Source organism: Xyrauchen texanus, chromosome 8 (assembly GCF_025860055.1).
Source record: "Xyrauchen texanus isolate HMW12.3.18 chromosome 8, RBS_HiC_50CHRs, whole genome shotgun sequence".
Taxonomy (NCBI): Eukaryota; Metazoa; Chordata; class Actinopteri; order Cypriniformes; family Catostomidae; genus Xyrauchen; species Xyrauchen texanus.
Window position 1 is genome coordinate 42,637,948 of NC_068283.1, and position 20,220 is coordinate 42,658,167.

Genomic DNA, 20,220 nt, shown 5'->3' on the forward strand with positions numbered 1-20,220 from the left:
ATTAATAAATTGAGCTTATTAAAAGTTGATTAAGCAAAATAAAGCAAAATCACACCAGATTTCATACCATTAAGGCAAAGCACAGGCAGACCTGTTTGCTTCCCTGTAGAACTACCATTGCCGGCTCTGGTACTCCGTCAGCTCAGAGGCTACCCTCGGGACAGATGCGCTGGCACACAGCTGGCCCTGGGGGCTGCGCAAGTGCGCATTTCACCCAGTGAGCCTACTTGCACCTCCCTGGCAAATTCCCCTGAGGAAGGACCTTCTTTCTCAGTGACGGGGCACGCTCTGGCATCCGTGCCCAGACCTCTGGAACCTCCATGTCTGGCCCCTGGACAGGATACGGAAGATCTAAATAGTCTACCATCAGCTGTCGTAAACACGATCAACCAAGCCAGAGGACCATCTCTAACAGGCAGCTTTACGCCCTAAGCAGACCCAGCCTTATCATTGCTTTGTCCGGTACGTGCTTTGCGTACCTATTTGGACCGCACACAGAGCTTTAGACAACTGACCGGGTATACCGCTTGTGCTTGCGCCTTTCCCCTCCACTGAGGCGAACATGTGCACTTTTACTCCCAGTTGAGCCCACAAACCCGTGCTCCCTGTAGGTTCTTCCTCTCCAGCCCTCTGGCTTGCAAATTCAGGGGACGAATTCTGACCAGACCCACTACAAGTTTTTCTACTGGATTACTCTGAACTGGAATAGGTGCTCCATAGGTGCTGGTTATCACGGAAACCCCCTGTGATGTATTTTCCACGGTACCATCCCCCTGTCAGGTGGACCCGCGTCTCCCTTGGGCAGTCCCCGCTGCCCTGGTCACTGTGTTTATAGAGCTCCTCCCTCATTAGGCAGGACCTACCACCATGCCACTTCCATGTGTGGCATAACGTGCCCATGTGATGTATTTGCCAATTATTCAACTCCCCAGCCTGGGCAGGATATGGTCTCCGCAAGGTCTTTTCCCCATGAAAGAATAGGAATGGAAAAGAACACCTTCCCTGATGCATGTTATAGTTAGATGGCCTTAGCCGCATCTAACACTCTATGAGGAGAAACATAGAGAGAGAAAAGGCCGCGGCTGGCCCGACATGCTCCCATGCTTGTCACGTCGTTTGTTCCCACCCCTCAAGGGAAAAACTTGGTCGGTTGCCAGGAACCCAATAAAAAAAATATTATGTCTTAGAGTGCCGTTGGGGAAGGTTACGTGCAGTCTGATGCCCATGCTCCTTTGGCACGCAATATCTTGCTTGCACCAGCATCAGCAGATCATGTAACATGGTTCAGTGTAGGTGGCATTATTTAATGGGACCCCTTGGGTTACTTCAATCGACACAATGTTGAGTGAGTGATAGAAGGGGAACGTCTAGTTTACTAGTGTAACCCCCGTTCCCTGATGGAGGGAACGAGATGTTGTGTCCTCCTTGTCACAACACTGTACCAAGCCACTGTAATGGCTGAACCTTATTCTCGGCTCCTCAGTTCAGAACCTTTTATACCCGTATGTCCGGGGGTGGGACATGCAAATTCTGTTTGCCAGTTTTTCATTGGCCTTTTCTCATATTCAGAGGTATCCGAGTCTCTCTAAAGAAGCCCCTCGTGTCACTACAATCGACAAAACGTCTCGTTCCCTCCATCAGGGAACCTCCCAGAGGAACCACTAGAGGACCAGAGGGACCTTTCACAGTGAACCCTGAAAACAAAGTTATTTTACCATGAAAAACAAAGATTGAGATTAAATATGACTTCTTTTATTGGAGCACATTGTCATCAGGGCCTCAAAGATCACAGGTACAGATTTACCATCAGTTGAATCACATACATTCAGCGCACCATCAAGTGTGATAAGTAAATCATAGAGGATAAATCCCACCGAGCTCATAACTGCTCTTCGCTGCTCCCTTCAGACAGACGCCTGAGATCATTACCATCCAAGATTAAGGAACAGCTTCTTTCTCATTGCGTCACATTACTTAATCATGCCTAAAGTTATTTTACAACTCGTGTTTTACAAAGCATGAACCATGAACACACACACAAGCACACAATTACACGAAACACATGAGTTTATTACCTAACACTGAATAATACCGAATACTTTAATACTTTTCTAAGCTGCCATAATACTTTTTTTGCAATGCATCTGGCACTGTTGTATATTGTGTCTACCTTGTATCGTATTGTTTTTATATATTGTCACATACTTGTTTGGGAACATTATGTTCATTGCTAAACAATCTACAATAATTTCCACCAGCCTGCATGGACACATACTAACAGAAATCCTCATCATAAACATGCATTTATGTGAGAGAATCTTTATCTCTTTAAAATAATCATGATCACAGCCACACAAACTGTGACGAGACAGACAGAGACACTGTAATGATGAGTATTCAGAGTTGGGATCCATGTGCAGTTTTATTAATAATAATGTAAAAAAGTAAACAGGCAAAGGTCAATCACCAGCAGTAGCAGTATCCAGGGATAATCAAAGGTGGGGTCACAAACAGGCAAGAGGACAGTACAGGCAGCAAACAATCATAACAGTAGTCCAGGTAAACATGCAGGCAGCAGAGAATCAAACAGGGGCAAATCAGGCAGGAATCAAACACAGGCAGGTAATAACAACAGGGAATACCGCTCAGAAATGTATGCAGGACAAAACAAGACTTTGCCCTAACAGCCAGTGAGATTGAGTCCTAAATAGCTGTGTTGATGGGGAACAGGTGAGCAGGTAATTAGTGACAGGTACGGGGATTATGGGAAATGCAGTCCAGAGAGTAAAAGACAATACTAGTGTGTTGGGACCTCTGGTGGTGAGCAGGAGGAACAACAGAGGCATGATTAATGACAGATAGTTTGATAAAGATGTTGTAACACCAGGTCAAATCAGGTAACCAGGAAATACAAGAAACATTCAAGCTACATAGTAAACACAGACTGGACACACCGAGTCAATGTGAAAATAACAAACACAACATTTTAAATGCATCAATCTGAAACTGAGAAATCTGTGAAGAAGTATCACTGATCTCTCAAGTATCTCAATGAAAATAAGTGAAGTGTGTTCCCATTTAAGCTGGACACTTGTTGACTGTTTTACACTCATTATCCACTCCAAATCATCCATGTAAGTAGAAATATATATAAAAATAATGTTCCTAAACAAAATTCATATAAAGTGGCAACTTTTAGATTTATCAACAAAACTAAGAATAAGTTAAATCCATTTTGTGCATTTCTTCAGCATTACCTCAAAGAAAGAAAACAAAGTACATACCGTCAGATATATTTAAAATGACGGACACAAAGATGAACAGAAGAAGATCCATTTTCAGTTGAGAATATGATCATCTCTTCAGGTCGTCACAGTCAAAGTGAAGGTTTGTAAGGGAACATCCGGGTAAATGCAGAACACTTGCTAAACCTGTTTTACACTCTCTTACTTATAATAATAAAAAGTTCTGTTGAACTACAACAAATCCAGACAAACCAGTTCTGATTAAGTTGGAAAAACATCCGTATGAAGAATCTCCTCACAAATGAAAAGCATCTCTGAAGGGAGTATCTGTGCATGTTCTTAAAGTTTCACCCTAAATTAAAATGTTGTTAGAGATGTCTGACATAAAGACACAATCATTCTGCAGAGGATGATTCTTTATAAAGTGTTTTAGTGTAAAAGTGATCGCTGCTGTATTATCTTCAACATTAACTAAGAACACATTTGCCATATAAAAGTGTTAAAGTGTCAAATGTCTCAGTTGATTCTGTTGAATGATGTTCATTTGTGTGTGTGTAATGAATGCAGCTGACACTCGTGTTTTTACATGTGTGTTTCCTGATTCTTTACAATACGGAAAAGTTTAAATCTCTTTAGCTTTTAAGTGCAAGGACGCAAACTGAAGGATCCCTTTTCTATTTCTACAATCCAATGTCTTAAAGTAATGATAAATCTGGGAGTGTAAAACAGTGGCGAGGACAGAAACCTCCAACTGAGTGGACCTCTATCCTGTGCCAAATTTCATTGTCAATATAATGCAGTGCACCCCTTTACTCTGCCATTATAGTTACTTTATGAAGCTTAATAGTTATACAGTAGTTATATACTGATACAATATCCATAATTACTTGTTTTTAAACAATTACTATGTTTAATATTAGTCATTTACTTTAATAGACCACAGTGATGTGATGAAATAAATACATTTGGATAAAATATAAGCCATAGAATAATATATAATAAATTAAAACTAGAGATAAGATGCAATAAACATTATTAAACACTTTTCCGTCTGCAGTGCACAGGCGTTGGCTCGATGACCGAATCTTTCATTAAGTTGACAAACTCTCTCATTTAGTTGATGTTTTGTGCTTCATGAAGCTGCTGTCTTCACTAAATACTTGTATTTTGAATTGTATGTAAACCGAGAGATCAGAAGAAAAACACGAGTCAAGTGATATTTAACTGTTCTATAGACTTGTGGAGTGCTACTTTTTATTTTTAATTTAATAATTGTCATATTATTACTTTGCATGGATTGCAGCAGGGTTTTGCATTATTATTCGTTAAAACTTCATGATTAATGCACTTGGCTGTGAGCGCTCTCCGTTTCAGTTTGAAGCGATTAGAAACAATGACAGCTTAGAAAGAAAGGACATGCAAAGAAAATAGTGCACAACAGCGTACATAAATGATGAAAAATGTCAAGAGATAGAAAGCTCTCACTCTCTCACACACAGTCAGCGCACACACAAAGAGAGAGATGCCACGTAAAGATGCGCGCTAGGTTTAAATTTTAATGGTAAATGTGTACACACTGAATGTATGACGACTGTAAAAAGCACATTAATATGAAGACTAAGCCAAATTTTGAAATCACGGCAGGCCCAGACACTCTGAAAATGACAGTTCCTCTTCTGTCACTCACTCGACGTTGTGTCGAATGAAGTGACACAAGGGGTCTTCCTGGGACACCAAACGTACCTCTGAACCTGAGAAAAGGTCAATGTCAAGTCGGCAGACATAATTTGCATGCCCCGCCCTAGACATACATATAGTGTATAAAGGGAAGCGAGTGCCAGTCAAAAATTTTCTTCGGAGCCGGAGGGTTGTGCAACAGCAAGCTGAAGTTCACCACTGTTTCACTCACCTCTGTCAGCGAGAAGCATTGCTGTTGGATCTACGGCGCATTTCCAGCTGGCGTTCCCTCTCTCTGCATGCTGCGAGTCTACGCCCCTGGGCGCTTCAACATCGCTTTTCAGTTTTAAAAGAGTGTTCTCCTCCTAAAAGAGTTTTTATTTCTCTAAAAGAGTTTGAGTTTTCCACTCACAAAAGAGCAATACACAGCGGCGTTGAATATCCTTTTCAGGACGCGTCTTATTCAATATGCCTCACTGTGAGAACATGACCATGGCAGCGTTAGCGTCGCACCTCTCTTTCCTCAAGGTGAATGCCACTTCAGCCGTCCCCACGTCGCTCCTTCTTCCCACGGGATTGAGGACGACCCGGCTGGCGATGAAGGCAATATGGGGATAAAGCACCGGCTCTCTTTAGCAGGTACGACACCCCGGAAATTGGCCCCCTGTTTCCCTGCGCCCAGCCATGGCACAAACTCGCCCCAGATGTGATGGTCTCCATGGGTTTCAAGGACGAATATGTTCCTCCCCCATCCCAGGCTGTTTCAGGAGCGGTCACAAGGAGCCAGGTATATGTCTGATGCGGTAGTTCCTTTGGTACCTCTCGCATGGAGCTTGGGGGCGTGGCACATACTCCCCAACCCTTTGCGCTGGTTGATCAGGACTGTCAAACTTGGCTATGCGGTTCAGTTTGCCAGGCGCCCGCCCAGGTTCAACACCGTCCGCTTCACTGCGGTGAGAGGCAAGAATGACGCTACCTTGAGTGCGGAGATCGCCACCCTTCTACATCACTCCAGCCAAGATGCGGAAGTATATGAATTATGAATATAATATATTATCTTACCTAACTTCAACACAAAATCCATACGTCTCTCCTTGTGAATGAACATCATCACTTTATTGTAAAAGATGCCTGCTGGTTGAAGTTTGAAGACTCTCTTTGTTGTTTTTTCATTGAAATTATCTTTGCCAAATACATTACAAATAAAACAAATAATTGAAATAAAACAATGAAAAAGTAAAGCTTCTCTTATTTATGTTACTCACCCAGTTGTTCTAGTACAACACTTGTGTTGGCTGAAACTCCTCTTGGAGGATATTAGGAAAAACAATTATATCACACATAATTAAATATAAATTAAGAGCTAAAGTATTTGTGTCTTAATAACAATCTAAATAACAATACATACCTTTAGTGACCATTGGGAGTAGTATTAAACTAAAAATACATTCAAGGTGGTTCACAATCATAGCTTTAACATTACTGTCATCTCTGGTACTTTTACTTTCACATTTTCGTGTTTAATTTTTTTTTTCTATGTTGATTTAGGGCAGCTATAAATTAAAATCTGATTGAAACACCAGAGTCAGCACAGCATGGACAGGACATAGTAAGTTAAAGATCCACTCAATTTAAATGTTTACAATGTACACTCACTTGAGTCACATCAGGGATTAGAAAGAGTTGTTTTATTTTACACAAGGGTGGCCCCAAATGCAGATTTTACAAATCATTGCAAAGGCTTATGAATTTTATTTTCAAGAATATTATTTTATGTATAGAATCCTACTACCAGATTTACACAATGATAGAAAAACAATATACAAAATATACAAGGAGAGGCACAGATCAGCATTATCAAAATGCAGGTTATGACTAAAATCAGGTCTCTTCCGGACGTTCTGCCACCCAATGGTCCTCCCCGCCTCCTGAGAATCTGGGAGAGATGAGGGGAGGGAGAAGGAATAGAGAAAGAGTGAGTGGGAGAGACAGAGAGATAGAGAGGGAGGAGAGAGAGAGAGAAAAACTGTCTCGCCAGTCCCTGAACACACTTTCATTTGGTCCTCAGCCAGCAGTGCAGTGGCTCCTCCGTCTGCTGGCGGACTCCAGCGGGCTCCTTCGCCATCTGGCGAACTGCTCCAGTGTCACCAAACAATACCTCCTCAGCGTCGAAACCCTCCAACAATGGCGAGGGCTCTCCAAGAGTGCATCCCTCCTCATACACACCAATGTAACGGGTTCACAAAATGGGCAAGGAGGAGGCGGGAACCAGCTGAACAATCAATGTCAACTTTTTTTCAATCAATGTCAACTTAAACATAACAAAATACACATACGTAAATGCACACACACAGCTTGTGCGTCTCACTCTCTCTAACTGGGATCCCCAGCTCCACTTTATCCCTCTCCCAGCTGATTGAGCTGACTCAGCACTGGCCATGTACCCTCACGTCCCAACCACATCCTCCTCCTCGTCACACCGCAGTATCGGGTGATGAAAGACTCTGCGTTTCAATAATCAGCGCTGTGTTCTGTGTTAAAGAAAGGGCATGCACATGTTGGTAAATGGCAACATCACTCATACATTCAACTATTTTATACTATAGATCATCTGATACATGCAATTTAAATGATACATTACCCTACTGTTACACCAGCGTCTTTTAACAACATTCTTTCGAGTGTCTACAGATCTGTATTAGAGAACAGAATTGAATTACCAGTTACAGACTGATAATTGATGTTCACAGATTTGAATGACAAATATCAGAGGTGGCACTGATTAAGAATGTTATCTTACTCTGTTTTTGTAGTCTTCCCTGTGTGACAGAAGCCATGAGAGAGTGAGAGAAAGAGAAAATAATATGTACATGACATATACTTTATATACAGCCGCTGCCAAAAGTATTGGCAGTGACATCAATTTTGTGTTTCGCAAAGTTTTCTGCTTCAGTTGTTGTGGTGTTTATCCACATTGTTTCTAGATTATTGTGCATTTTAAATAATTTCAAAAAGCTTCATTGGCCAAAAAAATTAACTTTAGCACAAAACCAAAATTTCACAGTTTTTTTGGCCCTGGCACAAAATGACCAGCTAACATCATTTCACTAATCATATCAGCAGCACATGGGAAAGTGTGTACAAGTACTAGTCAGGTGAAATCACTCGATCATTCTGATTGGATTATAAGAGCAGTCTGATTGCTATAAAAGGAGGGAAGAACTGCTTCCAATCATGCATTCTTATTCGCAATGGTTACCTCTAAAGAAAGACGTGCAGCCATCATCGCTTTGCATACAAATGGCCTCACATGCAGGGAAATTGCTACAAAGAATATTGCACCTGAAAGAACCATTTACCGGATCATCAAGAACTTCAAGGAGAGAGATTCAAATGCAGTGAAGAAGGCTTCAGAACATCCCAGAGTGTCCAGCAAGCACCAGGATGTCTCCTCCTGAGGAGTCAGCTACATAATCATGTCACCACCAGTGCAGAGCTTGCAATATTGGCAGCAGGTTGGTGTGAGTGCATCTGCATGCACAGTGAGGCTAAGACTTTTGGACAATGGCCTGGTGTCAAGAAGGGCAGCAAAGAAGAAACTTCTCTCCATTCATTCTCTCTTCATTCTGCAGGAGTTAAAAGGTTTGGACAGCAGAAGACTGGTGCAAAGTTATTTTCTCTGTTGAAGCCCCCTTCAGACTGTTTGGGACATCTGGAAAATCGATAGTCCGGAGAAGAAAAGGTGAATGCTACAATGAGTCCTGTGTCGTACCAACAGTGAAGCATCCTGAGACCATCCATGTGTGGGGTTTCTTTTCATCCATGGGGTGGGCCCTCTCACAATTCTGCCCAAAAACACTGCCATGAATAAAGAATGGTATCAAAAGGCACTTGCACCTGAGCTAAATCATGCCTAACACCTGTCTCTAATTCCAGTGAGCACAGGGAGAGCGGCATAAAAGCAGCCACAGAACCTCCAGACCGTCAGAGAGAGTGACAAGGGAACCCAGTGTTCCCAAGAAAGACTGTAAAGAATTCATGTACAATAAGTGTGTGAAGGAATATTAAAAACCCTGTTACCTGTGAAATTTTCCTGTGTTTTCCCTCTCTCAGAGCGAGAGCGTTCCACACTCATGAAATGCTTATCATTGTTTTCCAGTATACCATAGAAACGTGTGAAACAATAATCTACAAATACTGAAGCAGCAAACTTTGCAAAACAAAAAATTTATGTCACTGCCAATACTTTTGGCCATGGCTGTATATACAGTATATATAAAATATATATATATATATATATATAATGTATGCACATACATTATTTTTTGTTTTTTATATTTTAAAGAATACTTACAGAAAATATGCAGAAGCCAATAAAGTACAAAAACACATTCAGATGGAAAAACAATAACTCTCAGATCCTTCACTGCATGCTGACCACTACCTTAAAAATAAGGAATTACACAGAAATAAAGGTGAGCACATTATTTTACAACAAAACAGGTAAAGTAAGTTTAAGTTTGATAAGTTAATGAACACAATAAACACAATGATGCAATATGGTATTAAAACATAAGGGAGAATAAGAAATCATATATAAATACAAATAAATCCACAATCACCGAGAACACTTGTTTAAACAGCTGGAGCACACACATGCAGTCCATTTGACTAAATATAACATAATACATTTTTACAGGATATAATGAGACATCAATTGTAATGTAACGGTCCACCTTAACACCGGAAGTCGAATTGCTCTAATTGAATGAATATTGAGCTATTTTACACATTTGTGTAAAACATGCGAGTCTGCATGGAAAGGAAATAAATAAAAATAAGTAAATAAATAACATAAAATAAAATAAACTCCTGTTAAAATAAGGTGGGCTTGCACTCCCGAGTATAAAGGATGAATTATTTCATTAGTGTCTGAATGTCTACTCTGTTTGGGTAATTTAGATATGGAAGGGCCCTCACATGAAAAATAATAACACATGCAAATGATCTGATTAGCATGTCATCTCTCTCCAGCACACCTTTTCTCTCTCTACTACACATTGGAGTAAGATCCTAAGCAGAGTAAATGCTGTAGAACTTCCTCTTTTTCTAATTACTAGTATTGATTGATTACATTTATAATGACAAATAATCAATGATTGATTGATCAATACCAATCCTAATACATACATCTACACCGATCAGCCACAACAACCTGCCTAATTTTGTGTAAGTCGTGCCACAAAACAGCACCAACTCACATCTCAGAATAGCCTACTGAGATCCTATTCTTCTCACCACAATTACACAGAGCAATTGTACAAATCAGTTATCGGAGTTATCGTAGACTTTGTCAGTTCTAACCAGTCTGACCATTCTCTGTTGACCTCTCTCATCAACAAGGCGTTTCCATCCACAGAACTGACGCTCACGGGATGTTTTATTTATTTATTTATTTTTGGCACCATTCAGAGTCAATTCTAGAGTATGTTGTGCTGATCTCTCAGGAGATCAGCAGTTACAGAAATGCTCAAACCAGCCCATCTGGCAGCAACAACCATCCATGCGATTATCTGATCAGCCAATCATGTGACACCAGTGTAATGTATAAAATCATTCAGATACGGGTCAGGAGCTTCAGTTAATGTTCACATCAACCATCAGAGTAGGGAAAATTTGATCCCAGTGATTTGGACTGTGGCATGATTGTTGGTGCCAGATGGGCTATTTCCGTAACTGCTGATCTCCTGGGATTTTCACACACAACAGTCTCTAGAATTGACTCTGAATGGTGCCAGAAACAAAAAAAAAAACATCCAGTAAGCGGCACTTCTGGGAACAGAATTAGAATCAGGATACACAATATTAGGCAGGTGGTTTTAATGTTGTGGCTGATCGGTGTATCTTCCTTGCAACCAGTCTGTGCTCTAAAGTTTGAGAACCACTGTATTAAAAGACCCTCTCTTGAGCACCACCCACTCATTACATAGAATTTACATGTTGGCTTTTAAAATTAAAATTTTAAATAAAAGATAGAATAACAAATCAAATTAAAACATAACTTTTTTGTTGTTGTTGTTGAATTCTGCCACTGTTATTGCATTAGCATTAAGAAATTCTTTTAAAAAAATTCATAGGATTAAACTCATAGACTACTACAGTAGTGTAATCAATATCAAAGCACTGTATGATATTAAATGTTCACTGACCTGTTTTCAGTATCAGTTCTGCTGCCAGTGTTACAGAGTTCAACAAAATGAGACCAACTGCTCCAAACATATACATGACTACATTACAGAGAGACACTGGAACAAAGACACACACAAAAAATTAAACATAAATAAATAAAAACATTTAGGATCTTACTGAAAAGAGTGTATTAAAAAGTTTTTTATATATAAGTTCTTATAATATAATAATTTAAAAATAATGTAAGTTTTGATATATATAACTTGCCCCCCACTGAATAAAGTTTGCTTTATTGTATAAATGCAATAATTAGGTATTTTAATTATTAGATTTGTATTTATTAAATGGTACATTTTACAGTAAATTAATTATTTAAAGTTCATATTTGCAGTAATCACTACTTACACACATTTGATTCTTGTTGGCCCATTTCAGTCGTTTGTCTCTGTACTTCTGAATGTTCAATCACTGTGATAAAACAGAATTGATATATGATCATGTTTAATGGAGAAGCATAATATATGGATCTTTTCTAGCAATAACAATCTGCTTCACTCATTCAGAGAACTTCTGATATTCTCTGTTATGAAGGCCATTTTTTAAGGTTACTTCAAATTAAATTCTGAGAATATTTTGGATGTGATTTTCCCTTGACTTTTAACTCATACTCAAGATGGCTTCATTAAGCATAAAAGAAGATGACAGTAGTCAGCCTGATGGTGTGAAGACAATTACAGGCTACTGCTAACGAATATGAACAGTATAAATACTACCAAATTAATATTTCCATCTTTTAACTGAAGAAACCATTAAAATGTGTCGAAAAATAAATAGATGGAGGCCCTTGGATAAAACCCCCTGGTTTTTAGCCACAGCTGGCTTAGTCTCATGTGCATAAGGCCCAAAGGGATCACCATGGACGCTAGACGCCATGAGACCTAGTATAGCCACAACCTATAGCAGCTGAGAGGCTAAGTAGTGGGAAAAAGGAATCCTGTGACTCGTCCTGGTGTGTTTATGATCCATGGTGTTTTATTAAGAGATATTTAAAGTAATCCAAAACAAATAACAACAGATGATGATAAATTTGGTCATACAAACCACATAGAAACGTTCAACAAAACGTGAGCATTCCCAGCTACTCACCCCCTATCCAACATGCTACAAACAGGAAATATAGCCAGTTAAATACCCACCAATACCCATGTGACAAACCAACTTCCAGGAAGTGAACAACCAAAATAAAAGACAAACATTTCCTGCTCCTACATTCCAGTCCCTGATTATTACATTTGAAACCTTTAATAATCACCAACAAAATAAAAATATTAAAACACACACAAAATGCATAATACATCACTACACAATCCCACACATTGCTCCAACTCCCACGCACAAACACACACCCAAAATGCATGTGTGCCTGTGTGTGAGAAAATGTTCAGTATAAATCTATAAAGTTCAAAATATACCCAAAAAGGAAAATATGTAATCCGTTGCAGCTGAGAAAAAAGTAACGTCTAAATCTGTGAATCGTTAAAAGTTAATCATGTAAGTCAAGTCCAAATCATTACGTCAAAAGTCAATTGAGAGCTCTCATAAATCACAGTCAGTCTTTAGGATCCTCAGCTTCAAGAAGATGACAAATCTTGGTAATTGGCCTGGTCAAGCAGGTACATGGTCTTGATTTTTAACTTGATGCGCTAATCCTTTTTTATCCTTTATTGTGTGAATAATCTTGCCCATAATCCATGAACATCTAGGTGCTTTATCGTTCACTACAAGCACAACATCTCCCAACTGAAAGTTCGTGGTCTTTACCAACCACTTTTGGCGTTCTTGTAGTTGTGGTAGATATTCACTAACCCATCTTTTCCAAAATAGGTTTGCCATGTATTGGACTTGACGCCATCTTCTACTGAGCATACAAATCCTCCTTTTCAAACAGTCCAGGTGGTAAAGAAGGCTTTGTTTTTAGAAGAAGATGATTGGGTTTAAGAGCTTCCAAATCATTGGGATCCATAGATGATCTGGTTATAGGTTGATTGTTGAGAATTGACACTATTTCACACAAGAGTGTGTGGAGACCCTCCTCATCCATACTCTGTCCTCTAAGGATGGAATTAAGAATCTTCTTTACTGATCTTATGAGCCTTTCCCAGATCCCTCCATGGTGTGAGCCTGTAGGAGGATTGAAAATCCACTTTATCCTCTTCTGAAGCAGGATGGTGTTAATTTGATTGTGGATGCAATTACTTATTGCCTCCTGTAATTCACGATCGGCTCCGACGAAGTTCGTTCCATTATCAGAGCGTATCTCAGACACCTCGTCGTGCAATAAAACGTCTTAATGCATGAATGAATGAGTCTGTATCTAGAGAGGCTGCAATTTCAATGTGATCAGCTCTTATTCCCAAACATGTGAAAATAACTCCATAGCGCTTCACAGTGCTTCTTCCTCGCTTTACCTCAAAAGGACCAAAACAATCCACACCAACGTTTGTAAATGGTTGTTTGTCAGGTGAAACTCTATCTAGAGGCAAATCCGCCATCTGCTGAAGACCTGTAGTTCCGTGGAACCGCCTGCAGACAACACAATTAGACAGACTTCTTCTTATGGCTGAACTAGCGCCAGGGATCCAATATCGCTGTTGCAGATGAGCCAACACATAATTGCTTGCACAGTGTCCTACTTCATAATGAATTTGATGTAAAATCAACTCCGAAATGTGAAGTTCTTTAGCTAGAATGATTGGGTGTTCTTCAGGCATCATCGCTTTAAGTCGTCCTCCGACTCTGATGATATCCGAGTGAAGTACTGGATTGAGGCTACAAAGAGGACTATTTCGCTTGACTACTCCATCCCTTTTTAGACTAGCCAGTTCCTCAGGAAACCTCTTCCTTTGACAAAGACGGATGATTTCCATTTCCTCCAAAGAAAGCAACTCCTTAGCTGCAGTAGATCTAAACTTCTGCATTTCTTTGTCAACAATTTTATTTTGCTGAAGCTTGATCCATACCAGAACAGACAAGAACTGTCTTCAGTCGTTTCCTTTCCTTGCTGAAATCCAAAAGATTCCTTTTTAGATGAAGGATCCAAGTTACAGCCCTACAGAATCCATGAGGAGTAGTAGTTTATGAAGCATGATATAGAATTTGACTCTTCTTTAACATGTACAACATTTACCAGAACACTTCCTTTGATCTCTGGATCATAATGCGATATTAAGTCTACACCAGTTGGATCCATTGGCCACTCTTCTTGTGTTTGAACAAGAAATGGAGGACCAGAATTCCACACCTGGTTCTTCAAGAAAGAATCCACCATTAATCCTCTTGATGATAGATCTGCTGGATTGCTTGAGGAATTCACATACCTCCATTGTAACACATCAGATACCTTCATAATTTCAGACACTCGATTTGCCACAAAGCACTTAAATCTAGAGGTCTCGTTTCAAATGTATGGCTTCAAGCATCTTCTGACTTCAAAATGTTCCAATCCATGAAGATCATTTAGCCACTTTGTCCAGTGTTGAACATACAGCGGAGGAATAATGTTGTCCCATCCAATTCCTTCCCTGCACAAATCTTGCAGTATCCTCTTGGCAGATAAAATTACAGGAGACAGGAACCCTTGAGGATCATAGATTGAACTAACAACAGAAAGAATTCCACTCCTGGTAAGAGGTCTATCCTTCACTACAACTTTGAACTGAAAGGCATCAGATTCTGCACACCATTGCACTCCCAAAGCTCTTTCCAATGGCAAAACATCATGGTCCAAGTCCAGATCCTTTACCTTCTTCTCTCTGTCCTGCTCATGTATGGCACTCAATACAGCATGGCTGTTACTTATCCATTTTGTTAAATGAAATCCACCTTTGGCACACATACTAGTTGGTTTCTTGTACAATTGTACAGTGTTTGAATCTGTAGGTACCGAAGCAAGACAGTCATCCACATAAAAGTTATTGAATACAACATCTGACATCTCATAGTCGAACAGATCTTTATGGTCTTCTGCACATTTTCTAAGGGCAAAATTGGAGCAACTTGGAGATGAAGTTGCTCCAAACAGATAAACCACCATTCTATACTCCTCCAAATTGCTATTAATGTTACCCTCTGGCCACCAAAGGAATCTCAGCAAGTCACAGTCTTCTGGATGAACCTTGACTTGATGGAACATGCATTCAATGTCAGCCATGATGGCAACAGTTTCAAGCCTAAATCGCACAAGGACACTAACAAGAAGACTAGTTAAATCTGGACCTTGCAGAAGCTTACTGTTCAATGAGGTACCCTGATACGAAGCTCCACAGTCACATACCACTTAGATTTTTAGTTTTTTGGGATGATATATCCCATGATGAGGTATATACCACAGACATCCATCACATCTCTCCAATTCGGTTGTGGGCACCCTTTCTGCATAACCTTTAGAGATGACGTTGCCCATGAAAGTGGTATAATCTGCACGAAAAGAGGAATTTCTTTTAAATCCTCTCAGAAGATTCAATGCCCGCTGTTCTGCAATTCCTCTATTCTCAGGCATGATCACTTCTCTATTTCTGAGTGGTAGGCCAATGTAGTAATGAACATTAATCAGCCTTGCTGATTGTGTCACAAAGTCCATAAACTGATGATCTTCAATAAACTTTACTACTTGTTCTTCCATTAGACACTCAGGAAAATCAGCCTGAAACTGCAGCTTCCATATTTCGTCCAATTTCATCACTCCAATCCTATTCGCGGTCACATGAGGTTGGTCATCATCATTTCCGTTCATGTCCTCTCCTTTGAGTGGTCCATTAACTGCCCACCCAAACATAGTTTTTACAGCATAGGGGCCATTGTCCTGGCTACATATAATTTCCCATGGTTCCAGTGCATCTGGCACGTTAGCTCCAATCAAAGGTTCAATACCAGCATCAATTGAGGGTAAGCAAATATGACTCAAATGAGGCCAACAATCAAGATTCTTCTGTGAGGCGATGTTAGCTTTAGTAACAGGCATAGTCCTCTGCATATACACCTCTGGTAATGCACAGTAATGTTCCTGATTTAACCCAGAAACCTCCAAATCATTCCGTACATAGCTGATGACTGATTTATCTTGATTCATGGTTCTGAGAAGAATATTAACTTTCCTGCCAGAAAGATTGAGCTTGTTGATCAGACTTTCCGTACAGAAAGTAGCAGAACTCCCAGAATCCAAGAAAGCATAAGTCATCACTCCATCACTTCCCTTTTTAGATTTTACACATACTGGAACAATAGATAATGCACAATTGTCTTCACCAGCCCCAGTAAAACCAATGGATTGAATAGAGACCAAAGCACTGCCTACTGCTATCTTGGAATTTGATTCTCTTTTGTCCAGAAAGTTTTCCTTTGCTTGAGGAAAAATATGAAGAAGACTTGGATGTCCAAGACTGCAAATCTTACAGACATTTCGTTTCTTGCAATCCCTGCTAATGTGTCCAGTATGCAAACAACCGAAACAAATACCTTCTTTCTTTATGAAGTTCATCTTTTCTCTGTGAGTCTTTCCGGCAAACTTATTACAGGAATCCAATGCATGTTCTTCATCACAGAAAAGACAGGTTCCTTTCACTGATGTTTTACTGTACTCCTTTGCAGGTGTAGCAGAGATGTTAGTAGCAAAACTACTTCTGGATTTTGGATGATTCATTCTGTTGTTCAAATTCCTTCCTCCAGCAGATAAACTTCCTGAATATTACCAAACACAGGATCACTAAGAATGTTCACTTGCAGCTCCATGAAATCTATGATATCTTGAAAGTTAGCCTGATTGTTGCGTTGTTCCCTTATATTATATGCTACGATTCTCCATTTATCTCTGAGCTTATATAGAAGTTTTAAAAAATGGTTTGCATGTTGGTAACAAGATTCAGCTCATTCATGTAGTGGAGGTTCTGCATTACAGGTAAACAACTCCGGAGGAAGAGACCATAATCCTGTAGGGCCTTAACACCTTCAGACTTTATAGCTTTCCAAGAGAGAGCCCTTTCCATGTAGGCTGAAGCTATTGTTACCTCATTACCGAAGTTTTCCTTGAATAGAGCCTTAGCCCGGAGGTATCCTTGTGAAGGAGTCATATGCTGACAACTTCTAAAAAGTTCCTTAGGTTGTCCTCTAGTGTATTGCTCTAGAAAATGCAAACAATCTCCAGAGCAAACTGCTTTCTTTTCCACCACCTCTTCAAATGATCGCATGAAATCATGATAACGTAAGGGATCTCCATCAAAGTATAGAATTTCTCTGGGTGGAAGTGAAGACAGATTATGTTGATGAACCAATAAAGACGAAATCTCATTTTATTTATCAATGAGCTGAAGAAGGTATTCTTGATCAAAACCATTTTGAAAGCCTAATCCGTGAGCATTTCCAATATCATGGCTAACCAATGATGGCATGCTTGGTAAAAGAAAACTGTAAAGGTATGGTTTTAGATCTTGGTGACTGTTGTTGTGGTACTGACTGAGATTGAGAATGTCTTGAAAGGCATTGTGTTCTCTCGGACTGTAATGTTTTAAATGCAGGCAAAGGTTGTGACACTGCTTGTACACTAGCAGAAGACACACATGATTCTACATCAGAATTGAGATCTTTGGTTCTAGCTCCATTTGCAGATGCATGTGATTTAAATCTCACTTCTCGATACACCTTCAATCTAGCCATTGATTCTGCTAGTTTAATGTCCAGCTCCATTTGTTCCCTCTTTCTCCTTAAACATTCCTCTTCTTCCTCAATGCATGTTTCCTTGATAGCATTTTCTGAGAGGCTAATAAAGCTGCCATTTCAGCCTCAGCCTTAAGATGAGTAGAAGCAATAGAAGAGTGACTGGATTGAGGTCCAAGAGAAGTTATTCTGGTAGATCATTTGCTAGTTACATTTGAAATGCTGTCCATAGATTGTACTTCATTTTCTAAATCTCCAGAATCCTTATCAACACATTGATGTCCATTTTTAAACTGAATATTTGTTATAGATGTTGCAGACACAGCTTCAGCAGATCAGAGACACAAGTTTGTGTCTTGTTTTATGATTTCCCAGTTTCAATCATCCATCGTTCAACATCCTTCTAAAAACATTTTTGACGTTTTGAAATTGAATCGAACCACTCATTTTGTCTATCTTGTTCCTCAGAAGGCAGAAAAGGAAGTACTTTTTTATGTAGCAAAGATGCACCATCCATCAACAATTTTAATGCTTTTAACATTGAACATACTTGCGAAGCATCATCATCACATTTCATCAATTCTTTCATTGACACAATAATGTTTTTTTATTTTATTCACTGCACTCTTGCGATCCTTTTGCGAAGCTTCAATTTTAGCTGCCAGGGCCTTTGCTGTGGGCTTATGCTCTCGTTTATTGCTCTCAAAAGCATTCTCCATTTCAGTTAATTTTCCAACACAACAGAAAGAGAAAGCTCCAAAACTCCACACAGCTGAATTTATGTATGAACGGCAGCTGAAACAAGAGCAGAGTAAACGTGCGTGCTCGATGCACATCATGCCTCTAATTGCAATCCATCCAACAACAATCCAATAAAACAGCACATAAATATCACACAGCGATAACGACATCTTCATTAAACAGAGAGCATCAATGTAGCCAAAAAACATAATAAACAGCTGGCATACCTCTTCTTCCTCTGCTGTATGTGAGGGTCGAAACACCCAACTTTTTGATGGAAGCCTCTTCCTCCTGAAACACCAGAGGCGGCAGAGAGGTTTCGTGGGGGTACCGCGAGGGGCTAAGAGCATGCTCCCCATTCTGAGGGGAGCTACCCCCACAAGATTAAGTGCAAGACTAGCAGGGTTTCTTTCTCTTAGAAATTAGTGCTTTGGGGGCTGCTGAGGGTGATGAGACTGTCTCCAATCCGAATGGAGAGGTTTCGTGGGGGTACCGGGAGGGGCGAAGAGCGTGCGCCCCATTCTGAGGGGAGATACCCCCACAAGATTAAGTGCAAGACTATCATGGTTTCATTCTCTTAGAAATTAGTGCTTTGGGGGCTGCTGAGGGTGATGAGACTGTCTCCAATCTTTGCGAGGGGGAGCACGACTCGCCACGCTTTACTTCTGAGCCTCCCTTCTAGACTGAGGCAGGTCTGGGTGGCCGACGGGCCCGCCCCCTGAGTGCGACGAGGAAGAAACTGCTCAAAGGCTTCCTCGTGGCTTTCCGCCTCTTTGAACCTGGAGATATCTGTGTTCATAGCGTCCCCGAATAGGCCAGTAGGCGAAGCGGTACCTGCACTCAGGTCCTTCAGCAGGTCAGCCTGGTATGCCTGTAACACTGCCATCGAGTGCAGAGCAGCACCAGCCTGACCCGATGCTTGATAAGCCCTCCCCACTAAGATGGAGGTAATTCTGCAAGGCTTTGTGGGGAGTGAGGGTTTTTTTTTTTTTAATTGATGATGCCAAAACCGGCAAGTGTCTCTTCTACCGGCGGCATCACCGAATCATCCACCCGAGCTTCAGCACCCACGATAGTCGAATATGTCAACGTCGAGGGCACAAAGACACGGGAAGTATCAGGATTCCTTCATGAATGAGAATACTTGTTATGGAGGTCATGGAGGAAAAGGAAAGGACTGATGTAGTGTTCCCTTCCCTCTTTTATTTATTCATTTTGGCCATCAGACAGAAATTTGTCTTCTTGTTTGGAGCATTTGGGGTGGGGGGGGGGGGTCTGTTGTTAGCTGCTTTATTATTGTGTGTGGAACATACAGAGATTCAGCGCCCCCCTCGTGAACCGAAGAGGTGCCGGGTCCTGATCAGGTATTTGTACAGAGGAGCCGAGAATAAGGTTCGGCTGTCTACAGTGGTAGGTCTAGTGTCATGGCAAGGGGGAAACAACGTCTCACTCCCTCCATCAGGGAACGGAGGTTTCAACAGTAACCATGATCTGTGCACACGGCAGGGGGCGGGTTAGAGACTGAGGAGGAGGCCCTGTAAAGAAATCTTCAGAACCTGTCGGGGATGTCGCGGGTCCGGAGGTGAAGTAACTGCGTCCAGGAAACCAGGACAGTAGGATTTTGGTGCCTGGGTGCCGTGAGAACGGCACACACTGGCTA

At 40.6% G+C, this 20,220-nt stretch overlaps 2 protein-coding genes across 3 annotated transcripts in view; both read right to left on the minus strand.

Annotated features, from left to right (window-relative positions):
• Positions 1 to 20,220, minus strand: part of LOC127647777 (uncharacterized) — a 227,109-nt gene that overhangs the window by 24,813 nt on the left and 182,076 nt on the right. The window contains exon 1 of one of the 2 annotated variants that reach the window (XM_052132244.1): positions 3,285 to 3,372. The exons of the other annotated variant lie outside the window; for it this stretch is intronic. Coding sequence (XP_051988204.1) covers positions 3,285 to 3,336 — 52 coding nt within the window. The 5' untranslated portion in view covers positions 3,337 to 3,372. Of the gene's footprint in view, positions 1 to 3,284; positions 3,373 to 20,220 lie in introns of those variants that run through there. 2 annotated transcript variants of the gene reach the window in all.
• The window catches only part of LOC127647779 (uncharacterized), a 33,559-nt gene continuing 19,929 nt past the window's right edge, over positions 6,591 to 20,220 (minus strand). Inside the window, exons 13-18 of the mRNA XM_052132246.1 lie at positions 11,517 to 11,579; positions 11,132 to 11,227; positions 9,277 to 9,366; positions 7,723 to 7,741; positions 7,564 to 7,615; positions 6,591 to 7,453 (exon numbers count right to left, since the gene is read on the minus strand). Of these exons, the coding sequence (XP_051988206.1) occupies positions 7,397 to 7,453; positions 7,564 to 7,615; positions 7,723 to 7,741; positions 9,277 to 9,366; positions 11,132 to 11,227; positions 11,517 to 11,579 (377 nt within the window). The 3' untranslated portion in view covers positions 6,591 to 7,396. The remainder of the gene's footprint in view (positions 7,454 to 7,563; positions 7,616 to 7,722; positions 7,742 to 9,276; positions 9,367 to 11,131; positions 11,228 to 11,516; positions 11,580 to 20,220) is intronic.